The 14,888-nt window shown below is 43.2% G+C and overlaps 1 protein-coding gene across 7 annotated transcripts in view; it reads right to left on the bottom strand.

Moving 5' to 3' along the window:
* The window catches only part of TENM4 (teneurin transmembrane protein 4), a 971,473-nt gene that overhangs the window by 113,111 nt on the left and 843,474 nt on the right, over positions 1–14,888 (bottom strand). For all 7 annotated transcript variants that reach the window (XM_075061790.1, XM_075061784.1, XM_075061786.1 and 4 more), the window contains one exon: positions 9,086–9,302. In XM_075061790.1, the coding sequence (XP_074917891.1) occupies positions 9,086–9,302 (217 nt within the window). The remainder of the gene's footprint in view (positions 1–9,085; positions 9,303–14,888) is intronic.

Genomic DNA, 14,888 nt, shown 5'->3' with positions numbered 1-14,888 from the left:
GTGACTGCTGTTCTGTGTCCGCTATAGTGGCTCTCAACACTCAATTAAAGGTGACAAATAAGCAAGCTGGTAACACGGCCTGAGTGAGAGAAGATATCAGCATCTTAAGGGCCTAACTGGCTCCTACTACTTCAGCTGACTGCCTGTTCTCCTCAAGCGGGTTCAGGGAAGCAGCAGTTAACAGGAAGCTCCCTGAGAAGCTGGTGTTAATCGGTCCAGGCTCCTGGGGGTGCTAGAGAGGTACATAAGAGGCTCCTCCTCCTCTCTCTCCCTGCAGCTCCTGCTGCTTTCTGTTATTCCCTCTCACCTTTTCTCCTGCCTGCCTGTTATGTCTTTTGTGCCCTCCTTACTCCAGCTCAGCACTCCACCATCTCTGTGCACCTAGAGCAGAGAGAATACAGATGCACCAGCAGCAGACACAATTTTCTACACTCTGGGTCCCAGTGGCGCCCCACACAGTCTGGCACCCAAGGTGGCTGCCTCAGTTTGCCTCTTGGTAAGGCCAACTCTGTTTCATACTCTAACAAATGTGATTCTACAAGACATTATTTCTATGAGAAATAACAATTTTATAGTGCAGTAAATCTAAGAAATGAATTATATGATTATTCTTATGCCAGGTTTCATGAGGCTTGTGAAATCCAATTGTGGAAGAATTTGCTTACCTGATCTCACAGATATTATAATTAGTATTACTGACAGTTATTAGTAAGCTCTTAGAAAGCCCTGGCAAGGTGCTCAATGCTGTACAAGACACAAACTAAAGGCAGTTCCTGCTCACAGTCTGCACAAGACAGACCCAGTGATAGAAGGACTAAATGGGAAACACAGAAGGAGGAACACATTGTTTAAATGTTAATGATGTAATTAGCTCACTTCTTGTGGGCATTGCAGAAAAAAGATTATTAAACGATCTACAGGCTGTTTGCTAGCATTGTAATGATACAATTTTGAATTGTGGGACTTATGAAGAGAGTAGATCAAGGAAGTACATAGATTTTCCTGGGAGGAGGTTGTACTAAAGCTACTTATTTATTACAGAATTTTAGCAGGTTTAAAAATCATTGCCATGTAAATGTCATAAACAAAATGACAATCAATAGAACAGTTAGCATGGTTTCTTTTTGTTCAGAGAAACATTATGGAGCCATTGAATAATCAAATCTTTTTATTTAGCAGGGTATTACCATAAAACAGAGGGAGCCTCTTTAAACCACCCAGATGATTTTTCTGGCCATTTTATTAAATTGAATGGAACTACTGACTTTACTTATATTTATCAAACCAGGCATACCTATTAAGCACTAATATTAAAAAAATTGAATAGATGTGTGGAGATTTTTGCAGGCAAATACACTTTGAGTATTGAATAAATCGTAATCCGATATTTATTTGTCCTACACTTATTTTGCTGGGTATGTAATTGATGCATTAATTTTTCCATGACAACAAGCTCCCATATTTTCTTTGAACTATTCCTCTAGGTTTGAACTAGTTTTCTTTCCCTGTTGAAAGGCTATCAGTAGTTTACCAGCTACTAGCAGATGAGATCTTAATTCTTCAGATCTTTGAATACAACCATTTCCATTAGGACGCCCCAGGAGAACAATCAAAGGATCATTGGTAATAAGTATCCAATACTTTGTAATCTTTGGTTACAGATTGTATCCCAATACTCTCTACTTACTGGATATGTCCGCCATATCACAGGATTTGTTTTTGATGACTCCGTGAACATTGCATTCAATTAAGAAATCTGCAAATGGGCAAAGATCATGGTATGGATCGTTTTATCAATGCTGTGGAAAGAAACTTACAAAAGGATTGGAACTTCATCCCTGTTTTCATTTACATGAATCCTTCTACTATCTGTATATTTGCAGAAGCTTATGGCATAGAATTAGTTATATTGAAATTTAAAAATCACAATGGCATGAAATGTCACCATACTCTACATTTTTAAGTCAAAAGGAAGGCTGAAGTCAAAGACACATACAGTTATTGTCCTCTGGAGAGGAGAGAGGATTTTTTAAAAGTACACACTATCTTTGCTTAAGAGGAATATTACCAAAGTAAAGGAAGTTATTTTGGTCCTTCTGACCTCTTTTTTGCTCTTTTCAGTTTCAGAAAACATGATCTTAGTTATTAAAGAGGCCACTTAAGCAGAAAGCAGTAAAAGAAGGTGACAAGGAGATGGTGGAAAAACCCCTTGTATTTTCTGAAAACATAAAAATGTCTCCTTAATCTCAAGGCTAGGGATGGGAAATTATTATCATCATTAATAAAATAATAATAATAATATGTAACATATTAGATACACCATGACCCTCCACTAAGTACACTGAATAGATCTATATCAAGGTTTATTCAAACCTATTAATGATAATGATGCAGTTCAAGTAGATAAAGTATTCTTCAAACCCTGTCCTAAACAGTCTATACCAGGGATCAGCAACCTTTGGCACGCGGCCCATCAGGGAAATATGGTGACATTTCATGCCACTGTGATTTTTAAATTTCAATATAACTAATTCAATGGATGGTTTGTTTACCTCCAGCGTCCATAGATTCTGCCAATCGCAGCTCCCACTGGCCGCGGTAGCCATTCCAGGCCAATGGAGGCTTCAGGAAGCAGCATGGGCCGAGGGATGTGCTGGCCGCTGCTTCCCGCAGCCCCCATTGGCCTGGAACAGCGAGCCACGGTCAGTTGGAGCTGTGATCATCCGAACCTGCAGATGCTGCAGGTAAACAAACCGTCCCGGCCCACCAGTGGATTTCCCTGACAGGTCGTGTGCCAAAGGTTGCCGATCCCTGGTCTATAAAGAGTTGCTGTGCTCTGTTAACAGCTTCTGTGTTTCACCCAAGAGGCGGCTGTATTTCATTAGTTCTATCACATGGGTGCTATTCTACTACAGACCAACATACCCAGTTCTGACAAGTCATAGGCCTCCTGAAGCCAATCCAAAGCTACACGCTGGATCAGCTGACATCAGGGAAATTATCAGCAGAACCTCACAATCCTCTCTGTTGCATCCGTCTCCTGCAGATGGTAAAATTGACCTCAGGCAGAAGCCAGCTAGTGGATGTATTGCTGCATCATCACTTTGTTTTGTGTCCACATCAAGCTCTTCCAGAGGCAAAGAGGCCTAACTACAATATTTCAGATTAAAGCCAGAACAAGAGAAGGCTGTATGGAGATGCCATTACAACACAAGATTGTGAACTTGGGGACTGCATTAATCACTTTAGTTTCAGGCTCCTGTATCAGGCTTTATCCTGAGTGCTATAAAAGATGCACATTCTACCGCAGGGTAACAAACTCCTGGGAGCTATTCCATAGTGAAAACACAGTGAAGGCAAGGCATTTTAGTTTTACCACCAGGTAAAGTAGGTAAAGTAAATCCCCTCCTCAGGCTAACTTTGCCTGGTTACCACATGGTAAAACTAAAGTGCCTTGTCTTTGCTGCGCTTTTACCTCAAGATAGCTCCCCTGTGTTAGTCACACTCCTTCCCCCCAAATACACCTTTTTTAACAGTGAAGACAAGGCCTATATGTTTGTCTGGGCAGCTGACTATCACCCGACATAGGGAGACATGGAGAAAGCAAACAAAAGCTCCCCTCCAAGGGTACTATGAAAGCACCATGCAGATCTACATTTTAAAACCCCGAGAACTGAGCTGAAAGGGTTAAACCAGGAGACTTGGACAGTATTATCTCCCAACCCTTCCCTATTCTGTTGCTCTCTGGCCAGAATCAGCTGATTGGCTTTAGCTCTAGATAATGGATGAGGCAGGGTTTGATTGTGCAAAATAAAAATAATAATAATAATAAAAAAAATACACACTATATATTATAAAATACCAAACTGTTCCATTTATACAGTACCTTCCATCTCAAGAACTCAACATGCTTTTATAACCATTTACTAACTTGGCCTCAAACACTCCTCTAGGGAAGGTACATGTTGTTATCCTCATTCAACAGATGGGGAAACTGAGGCATAGAGCAGTGATGTGATTAGACTCAGGTTATATCAGGAATCAGTAGCAGAGCTGGAAAGAGAACCCAAGAAATCTGATTTCCAGTCAGAATTTTAAACCATTGGACCTTCTTCCTTCCCTGTGCATTGGCTCTAGCGGGGGAGGGAAGAGAGTCTCTCTGCAGCTAGTACCAGAAGCCAGTCTTCCGAGGGCACTCATACACAACACTGAGTTCTATTCCATAGGTCTTTTCCTTGTTTCCAGTTGCCCATATAATTATGCTGGATGCACAGAAAGTTCATTATACTGACAGCACAGTATCATGGCTTTACATGATAGTTGTGTCATAATCCATCAGGGTGTTAAAAGCAGATACTCTTTCAAAACACTCTGAGTTCTTTTAAAACACACTATAGAAAAAAGCCTGTTCTATGCCTGGCTTCCAGAGGTAGCTTAGTCCTATGCTGACACTTGACGTCAGAGACTCCGCGGGCCATGAATTTAGACTACTGTCTGACACTGTCCCTCAAGAGAGAACAAGGATCTCAGGTGTCCCACTTGAAAGTCAACAACTTGACATCAGTGAATCAGTGCTACTCCTTACGGTGACGGACAACTAAGAGCGGCTTAAAGATACAAAGCAAACAGCAAAAGTAAGTGGTTTTGAAATCAATACAAGAATGATCAAGTGGCAGAAGAGTACTTGTTATCTGCTCATCAAAATGATGCAAAAAGACATTCTGTGCATTCAGAATTTAATTTAGCTATTTGCTTTATCATCATAAACCCTCATTTCAATATGGGCAGGGTTGTTTTTTTTTAACCCTGACATGAATACTATATAATTGCTGGTATTTTGGAGAAGACACGGTCTTTACTTTTATCCATCAGGGTAATTTATCACTGTCTTTTTTTCTCCCCCTTTTGCGGTGATGAGGTGGCTTGTCAGCTCAGCTTGTTCTTAAAAAGCTAGAGTGTAATTCAATAATAAATTCACTCAAAGGCTAGCTGTCATGACATATTCGTTTATTTGTACTCCATTAGATGATCTGCACTGCTGTTCTTTCTAAAGGGTAGCGAAGCCGCGTCTCTAAAGCCCAGGGGATGTATCGTATAGGTATTCTGTCATATATTTCATTTTGTTGCCACTTCTACACAGGCCATGTAGGAAATGCAAACGTACTGTGTTGATATGGTTCCACCAGGGATGATAAACACCTCCCTTCCAACAACAGCATTACATACAAACTGAAGCAATAAATAGACAGTGAGGGCTAGACTGTGGCTTTAGAAGCTGCTGTTGCATTAGTGGGAGGGCCCAGAGGGGCATCACACCAGCCACAGTGGCTGGAGGCATTCTCCCTACGGAGGAGAAAAGCAGGCAGGCAGAATGCCTTCTCCTGGGAGCTGAAGGCATGGACTGCACACAGAAACAGCAACTGCAGCACACGTTTAAAGGCCGCTGAGTGGACCCACACCCCTGCTCTGACCCACTCCCCATCCTGTTCAATTCCCCCTGCTCTGCACTCCAGGAGTGCTAATCTCCCCCATGCAGGAGCCAAGTAACTCCTACTCCGAAATGGGAGTTACCTGCATAGCGCTGAAAGTAAAACAGGGGCCAGAATTCTGATCACCTACAGTGCAGCAGGCAGACTCATTGCACCCTCTCCCCACCCACCCCCATTGTGCAGGCAGGTAAGACTGGCCAGGGGATGGACCTGGAAGGGAAAAAAGGAAATGGCTACATATATCATCATTTAGGAACAAATGCTACCCCCCTGATTCATGACAAGCATTACTTTCCTCTGCAAGCAGTCTCACCGAGAGCAGCGAGATTATCTGCCTATCACACACTCCACTCAAGCAGTGGGGAAGATTCAACAACAAGAATCTGTGTTCTGTTTTCTGAATGTTAATGATAAATGGTGTGCATATGTGTGTCCCCCGATCAGCCCTGTGGAGTGGATCCCAGAGCACTTTACTGACCACGACCATTTCTCTGGGTAGGAATTACTGATAGTGCAGTGCTCAAGAGCTGCCACCTCTGGGGTGATAAGCGATAGCTTTAAACGGCACACAGCAACAGCCCCCAAAATGTCAGGATAGCGAGTATCCTGTTAGTCCAGAACATCCTCCCCTCCTGTGAAAAGTGCCATGGGATCTTAAATGACCGCAAGGGCTCAGGACCCGAGTTTTACATCTTGTCAGAATAACAGCACCTCCAGCAGCTCAGTGTCACAAGTGTCCCTGATATTGTGCTGGGGGCACTGGCCTAGCACCTGGTCAGAAGTAGTAGTACCCATCTACTGAGCCACTAACACCACTTTCTGAAGCACATGGGTTTTCTCTAGAGAGCTTCTATGCTAAGATCAAGGCTGTTTAACTTGTGCAATGTGATATCGCAGCTGGAGGTGGCATGTCTGCAGGCCATATTTATTGAAAATCACCCAGTGTTGATATTTAAAGAATAGCGAAATGTCATAAATAACTGATGTAATTGCAGAGCTCTCCATGATGAAAGTAGATTAAACATGAAGGCCAATTTACTAGTTCCAATGTTATAAACGAAAAATAATCAGTTATGAAACCTGTCCCATTAATTTTAATCTTTGCATTCCCTGTTCTAGCAAAGGAAGTGCTTTACGTGCCAGGGATGTATGAAACCTCAGCCTTTTGGGTGGCAGATGTCTCTTTTGAGCTCACATCTTTTAACAGTAGGATATTTACATACTTGGAGATGAAATCCACTCCTGAGCAGAGAAGAGAGCCAGGCCAGAGCCTATGAACCATTTAAGCCCCGTTTTTAAGGACTTAAGTGGCACTTAAGCTGTAACACAGATCTTGTACTGGGGCACAGGAATGAATTTCACTCTCGTCATATCAGAACATTATTGGGCGGCTTCACCCACTCTATGAATGGGTGACACGAGTAATTCCTAGAATATCTGCTTGTTACTGAAAGCAGAGTAGGCTCTTAAAGAACACAAACAAATTGCACTGTAATATATGGACAGTAGAATCCAACAGTTCTTCAGTTGTCAGTGAGAAAGCTCATTAAACATGGACATAATGTTGGATCTACATATAACAAATCTTCTTGTCCTTAAAAAAATGTTGTTATATATGATCTGACAGCAGATTCCCCTATAATAAGGCTCGTGATTGACAGCTCAGCCTTGAGAAATGCTACCCCCAAATGAAAATGAAATTTCTAGTACAATTTAATCCATGTTCTGGTACATGCTTTTTACTGCAATAACTAAGAATCCTGGTGTCTGACAGTTGAGCATCTGCTAAACTAACACTCAGGCAAGGGTCTGCACTGCTTAGTATCCAATTTTAAAAGGTACAGTCTTGTGAAGACTGATAAAGATAACATTGTTTGTTACATAATGATTGCTTGGCTTTAATCCAAAGGCCTGTAGTTAGCCTTCTTGGGCTTGGCAGAGAGGCAAATCATAGACAAGGGCATATCACGCAGACTTACTGACACTGATGTACTTCTAAGAGGCTCACATCTGAGGTCAGCTTCCAGGACCATTCTAGATGGTGAGTCACAGACGGTGGTGCGCATGGGATACCGAGGGTAATATCCTTTTGTCAGCTGATCCATGGAATAACCTTGGATCAGTTTCAACAAGGTCTGGGGTGGCTGTGGAATTACAAGTATTGAATGGGCCCGATGAGCATGCCAAATTAGGTGTTTACAATTCCAATGCATTTCCATGGCACAGCTACTTTCTCTGGGAAAGCTGAACATAAGGGATAATTAATTAGATTCAATCTAAACTCTGACACTGCCAAGTTTGATCAGAGATGTCTAGGACCCTTTCCATGATAGCATCCGAAAGACAAAACTGAGAACATAGTGAATAATCACTGAATTATCAAGAATTCAGCAAGGCACTTAAGCATGTGCTTTACTGCAAGCACAAGTCGCCCCATGACTTCAACAGAACTATTCATGTGTTTAAAGTTAGGGATGCACTTTGCTGATCTGGGGCATGAACTGCAGAGGTGATTCTTGCTGCTCTCTACTTCTGATGATGATGATGAATGTCTCAGCATTAAAAAACTTCAACCTACTTTCTGCCTTACTTTTTACATAAGAAATATCAGGCCTTCTCTATGCTGCAGGACCTTTTCAAGCTCTTTGAAGGCCTTTAATAGTCATATGTAACATGAGGCTGTAACTCTAATTACAACTCCTCCTCTCCGTAACTGAGATGGGAAGGGATGCAAAGTCTGTCAACTTGGGATTGCTGTTTTCAGGGCACTGCTGCAGAGCATTCTTGGAAAACTACATTCATTTGAACAAGAGAAGCCAAACCACAGACCAAGCTGCATTAGTGGCATTCACTCACTGGCTGCTTTGTGAAAAAAGCAACCTGGGCCATTTGCACAGGAAGGAAGTGTCTTATTCTCCTGCTTCCTGCCAGTGAACCGCTGTGGCAGAGCAAGCAGAAGCTTAAGTAAGTGACTGCAAAGGAACCTTGGTGCTAGAGAGAACATTCCAAGTGGGAAAACCACTTGCACCCAAGGTGGGGTATAGTCATGTAGTCTAAATGGAACACACTTCTGATTAATTCTGAGGGCAACTGTGCGCTGTCTCAGAATCCCACAGGTGGATTCTGAGCCATGGGATACACTCTGGGATAAATGTAAGATGGGAGATAAAAAGGTTTCCCAAGAAGGGCTGACTAATAAAGGAAACAGATGGACATAGAATGAACCAGGTCAATTAATTCCATTACTCTATAAAGATTAGCGGAGAAACCAAGTCTTACCATTAGGGGAAAGCTGAACAGAGAGCGTATGCATTTGACAGTACAGAAAAATGGCTCTGTCCCTTTAGTTTCTCTCTCTGTGTGTGCCTTACCCCTGGGAGGACTGTCAGCAGCTTTATATTAGTTATGAAATTCTTCAGATATCTATTTCCCATAGGCAGGCATTTGGGATGGTAGTAATGACACAGTGTTTGTCTCCTGCATCTTTCTGCTGTTCTTTACTAGTATTTCATTGCACACAATTCCCCATTCCACCTCTGAGTGGGAACATAGGACCTGAGCTTTAATTCTTGTTTAAAATCCCCCCAAACACTTACCCTCCATCGAATGGATTCTCTCCCGGGATGACGTGTGTGCTGTCCTTGCCAATCAGGAACTTGATTCGATCATAGAAAGAGTGCAAGTTCTGTTGGGATGTGGGGGTTTGACTCTCCTGTATGATATCCAGTGGGTCAGAGGAGCCCAGGCACAGTGGGTTAACATGGCACAAAGGCTGTAAGCAGCAATCTGGGTCCATACAGTCCACCAAGCCATCTGCAGAAAGGAAAGGGAGATTTGAGTGCAGCAGTGACAAGGTAAATAAATTAGAATATATGGAGATATACCTAGCTCGTAGAACCGGAACGGACCCTGAAAGGTCATTGAGTCCAGTCCCCTGCCTTCATAAAAGTCCACAAGCAGGGGCTCTGGCCACTTGGATGTGTCTCCACAGTGGGGAGGGATAGCTCAGTGGTTTGAGCATTAGCCTCCTAAATCCAGGGTTGTGAGTTCAGCCCTTAAGGGGGCCACTTAGGGGCCTGGGGCAAAATCAGTACTTGGTCCTGCTAGTGAAGGCAGGGGGCTGGACTCAATGACCTTTCAGATAGGCTGGTAGCAAGTGAAGGTTGTTACCATCTGATGGCTGTTCTTGGCTTATGTGAAATGAGTTTGGTGCCTCAGGCCTGTTCCCTAGCGACAGGAATCTAAACCGTAAACTCGACCCCCACCCCTCGTGCCATCAGTTCCATTCTCACTGCAGGCACTGAGGCCCATAGCGCCATTGAAGTCAGTGGAGCCACCAGCTAAAGCTCCATGATGGAAAGCTGAACTTAAAGGAGTGGTCCCTGCAAGATTCAGTGGTGGGGAAAGGGATAAAGCAGGCCTGCGAGGAGAAGTGTGCTCAGCTTGTGCTGTACCTATTCTCTGAATCAACAGAGGGCTTCACGCTCCCCGGCTGTCAATCCTGTACCTTTCACCAGCACTCAATTTACGATAAAAATAGCACTAGCAGTCACATGCATGAGGAAAGCCTACTAAGCATATTTTACTAGAATTAAGTATTGTTGTTTGCCAAGCAACCATATGTGTAAATAGAAGCATCTATTTTCCACAGGACTCTCCCTCAATACGTTCTGTGATGCCACAGTGCATCACAAACATCTTGGTAATCAACAATGACAGGGAAGGAAATGCAAAGAAAAAGCAGGATAGCTCTGTGGGGGTTTGGTGAAGCATTACCTTCAAAAATAAAAGTAGTTAGCATGCACTTGAGATGGACTCTTAAATCAGATTAAGGGACTAGACATTTGGGGCTTGGTTAATGGGATATGGAGCTCTTCGCTTCTAAGTCATCAGTTCAAATAAGGCAGTTTGATAGGGAATGAAAACTGTTACCATGTGATGGCTGCTCAGAGGCTTATATGAAATGTATGGTGCTGTCAGACCAATCCCTAGAAGCGATCAGTATCAGCCAAACCACCCTCAATAGCTAGTGTCCTATAGGCAGTCTCAGCACAGAGGCAAAAACTGAATGTGCATGGACAGTAAAACTGTCCCTCAGGTGGCAGGACAGAATATTTTCAATTTCTAAGAAATTATTGCAAAATAAACCAAATCAGCTTGCCTTTACTACATACCTTGTGTCATGGTCTGAGCCCAGATGCACGGACATAAATCAGGAGACATTCCCAACTTAAAACAATTATTCCGAATTCACACCAGGGTAACTAGGAACAGAATCTGGCCGATTGTGTGTGCGTGCATGTGTGTGTGAGAGAGAGATTTTAAAAAGTGGTCAGCATTGGCTAATTGCCATTGATATTAATGGGAGCACATTTAGGCCACCGCTGAGTGCTTCTGAAAATCCAATCTATTACGTCTCTTCCTGTCGGTACTTATCTCTCTCTCTGTAACTCCTTCCAAATTGTCATGACAATGCACCAGCTCACACACAAAATCAGCCCATCTGCCTTGTCTCATGATGACTGATGATAATGACAAAAGTACTAATTATATTTTAGCTGCCGATCAAAAGAAGCAGATGATTGGGCTAGTAGGATTTTGCAAGGTTGAATCTCAGTTGGAATCTGAGACACAGTTTAAAAAATAAAGAACAGTGTAGCTCTAATATGCCTATCTATATCTAGTTGTTTTTTTTAAAAAAAACCCACCCCATTACTGTAGAGATTACTGCTTCAAGTGAGATGACACCTTGTCATTTGCTCCCACACATTAATAACGTTTTCTAAGGCTGCAGACTCTGTAGTGAGAGGCTGGCAAACCTGCTGTACCATACCTTTTCACTACCCTGTCTTTATTTCAGACATGAGAGCTGCAGTTTGGGATTTGAAATTGTAAAATGGCAAGGAATTTCTGTCTTCACAGAAAGATGCAGATGCGTGTTTCAGGAGCAGATGCACAGGAGAATATCTCGCAGATGCAGGAATGCTGGGAACCTGGCTACAGATTAGCCTAATACTTTCAGTCCTGTGTTTTCTAAACTGGGTATAACTACACTAAAGGATCTTGTCACTGACATTTTATAGCCCTTAAATTCTCTGTGAGTTGAATGCAGATTTAGCTACTCAATTCTCATTGGCTTTAATGGAAGCTATAGTGCTAAACTTTTTTCAGCTTGGAAAATGTAGGACTGCTTGTGTCTGAGACGTCCCAAAGACCTGCAAGAGTTAAACTACAAACCAGATAATAAATAACGATGTTCAGTATCTTCTGCTTTTGTTTTTTACTGTAAAAAAGCCCATCAGTTACTATGTGGTGTCTTTCAGTGAACAGTAAGAAGAAATAAATGATATTGCATACAGCTGTGTCTTCTCACATCCTGTGAGCTCTTACTTTCCCTGTCAAAGTCATAAGGATAAAGTGACATTTACAAAAAGCCCTCCCCACAAAGCAAGTTGCTCAGGGAGCTGTACAGATGAATAAAACCAAATTAAAATGCCTTAAAAGTCACGCTACAATAATCCAAAAGAGATGAAAACAAGTGAAGGAGTGCAGTATGAAAAAAGAGGCAAAGAGAGTCTGGGAAGAAGTTATTGACAAGGCCAGATGGGTCCTACTTCAAAACACCTTTGACACATACAACGGCTGGAAGTGTTTTTTTAAAGGTGGGATGATGGACAGAGACAGAAATGAGTACTACACCCTACAGTCCATTGCAGCAAAGGCATGCTGACCTGAGAGGTATGACAGAATTTCTAACAGGTGGATGGTGTAAGAGCATAAGTATCCATCGGGGGGAGACTCAAGGAAGAGGTCTCAAATATGATCCATGAGCTTTAAAAACCAAGGATCCCAATTTAAAGTCAATCCACTGATGTAGGGCGCAGGATACACAGTGGCCATAATATGCCCGGGGTTGCACAGATCAGTAAGTGAATTTGTTGCTGGATCCTGAACCACGTGCAGGGAATTACAGTAATCAAAGGTTACCATCAGGTAATTAAAGTTGTAGCCTGTGGAGATTGTGACACTAACATTTTTCTACCACATCCACTACACGGTGCATCCCTTGGGGGAACAGCTTCAAAAGTAACCACAAGATTCTTCACCTGACTCTCCACCTTCAATGAATCCCTTCAGCTAGGGGTGGACATGAAGGAGGAGCTATATTGCCAGAGGGACAATCTGCTCAGCAGCATGACTTCTGCTTTCCTGGTACTGAGAAAGAGGCCGCTTCAAAGCATCCAGCTGGCGTTATTCTGAAACTTTAAGGACAGAAGAGACCGTGACAATCATCTAGCCCGATGTTCTGAATAACACAGGCCAGATAATTTCACCTAGTGATTCCTGCATTAAGCCCAGTTAATTTGCAGTTGAGCTACAATACATCTTTTAGAAAGCCATCTAGGATTGATTTAAAGACTTCAGTTGATGGAGGATCTACCTTGTTGGGAAGCTGTTCCGAACGGTTACTTGGACCATACACTCTTTGGCGGGCAGGGACCATCTTTTTATTGTCTTTATGCAGAGCCTAGCACAATGACTGGGGGCTCAATACAAGTAATAATAATAATCAGAACAATCAACTTCACTGTTAAACATGTGAGCCTTATTTCCAGTTTGAGTCTGTCTAGCTTCAACTTCCAGCCATGTTGGTTTTATCTATTCAGTGGAAACTTTCATCGAAGGGAGAATCGGGACTTACAAATAAAGATACACATGACCCTGCATTAATTAGGCCACCAAGCTACTTCTGTCTAGAAACGAGACAGGTGACAAAGAAGGGAGCGCTCCCCTCAATGTCTTGCCAGCATGCTGGGGTGACACTTAAACCCATGTGTCTGCATACACCCCTTTCTCCATCTCACCCCACCGAGTCTTTACCCTGGGTGAGAGTGAGGGAGCATGCACAAAAAGGGGCATGGACTCTGCAGAGCAAGATGTCTCAAAATGACAAGTGATTCTGGGTGCCTCAGTGATGGGATGCCAAACTCAAGACACCTGAAACAGGTTAGATTTTCAGGTGTTGCTGGCTCAGCACTTTCTTAAAGTGAGGCCCCTGTAAGTGTTACAAACTGGGCACCCATAAATCGAGGTGCCCAAAACCATTAGTCACTTTTGAAAATGTAGGTCACCATGTTCAATGCGGATGACTATGCTAACCCTGTTCCTTATTTGCATCCCTGGGTAGCTTCCAGGTTATCTGGAGCACAGCCACCTTGCTTTCCCTACTGCTCACCATGCAAAGACTTACAGAATCAAAGCCACAAGTAATTTCCTTTTAAAAAATGTTTTGGGTGCTTTATAACAACAACATGGAGTTCCCAGTCTGGACACCGACCTCCTTGGTGGCTAGCTGGATGGAGCACGTGCATACGCATGACGGGAGAATCCTGGATTTTGATGCCCTGCCCCTCCCTCCTAAGCATTCTGGAAGGGTTAGGATGTTGAGCAAACACAGATGCTTTGCGGCTATACGACATCGCCTATGAGCTTCCCTATCTGGACTCTGATTTCTCTCAAAGCTCTCTTTGCTGAGATGGGATTAAGAGCCAGAGGCGCAAAGCTAGTCATTAACTTCTAGGAAATGAGCTGCCTGTTGGGCATTATTGCTTACAGGGAGAGGCAAACTTTTCAAAGTATTTCTCAACTTTGATGAAATAAGTGTGAAGTATTTTTTCCCCAGTACTAAAACTACGTGTCACATTCACACCCGCAAGTGCATCACAGGCGAATTCATTGCAAGCAACAATGGGTCTCCTCTTGAATTCTTTCGGTCACCTCAGTGTTTGCTGGCTGCAAACTGCTCCCAGGAGCAGCAGGACTCTGCTTCCCCTTTCAAGCCTCATGCAGCCTAGTGATTCGTTTCCAAGACTCTCCGCTTCAGCATTCAATGCCAGGATCAGAGTTTTAGGCCATGGCTACACTGGTGCTTTACAGCGCTGCAACTTTCGCGCTCAGGGGTGTGAAAAAAACACCCCCCTGAACGCTGCAAGATACAGCGCTGTAAAGCCTTAGTGTAATCAGTGCCGCAGCGCTGGGAGCACAGCTCCCAGCGCTGCTAGCTACACCCGTAGAGGATGTGGAGTACGCACAGCACTGGGAGAGCTCTCTCCCAGCGCTGGCGCTGCGACCACACTCACACTTCAAAGCGCTGCCGCGGCAGCGCTTTGAAGTTTCAAGTGTAGCCATAGCCTTATACAGAAGTAAAGGGCTAGTTTGAGAGACTGCTTCTGCAGTAAACAAGATCAGCTAGGAGCTAATAAAATTTCAGATTAGTTGTGACTTTTCATGGCCCCAGAATTGTGTTGAGTGATTTAATGGGCAGCGTCTTAGCTCGCCAGGATTGAATAATGGAGCATTTCTACAGAGTTATGGATGCTGCAACAAAAATCCGTCATA

The sequence above is a fragment of the Chelonoidis abingdonii genome, chromosome 1, assembly GCF_003597395.2.
Source record: "Chelonoidis abingdonii isolate Lonesome George chromosome 1, CheloAbing_2.0, whole genome shotgun sequence".
In the NCBI taxonomy this organism is placed as follows: domain Eukaryota; kingdom Metazoa; phylum Chordata; order Testudines; family Testudinidae; genus Chelonoidis; species Chelonoidis abingdonii.
Note: the sequence above shows the minus strand (reverse complement) of the source record. Positions and strands in the feature narration are given on the sequence as shown.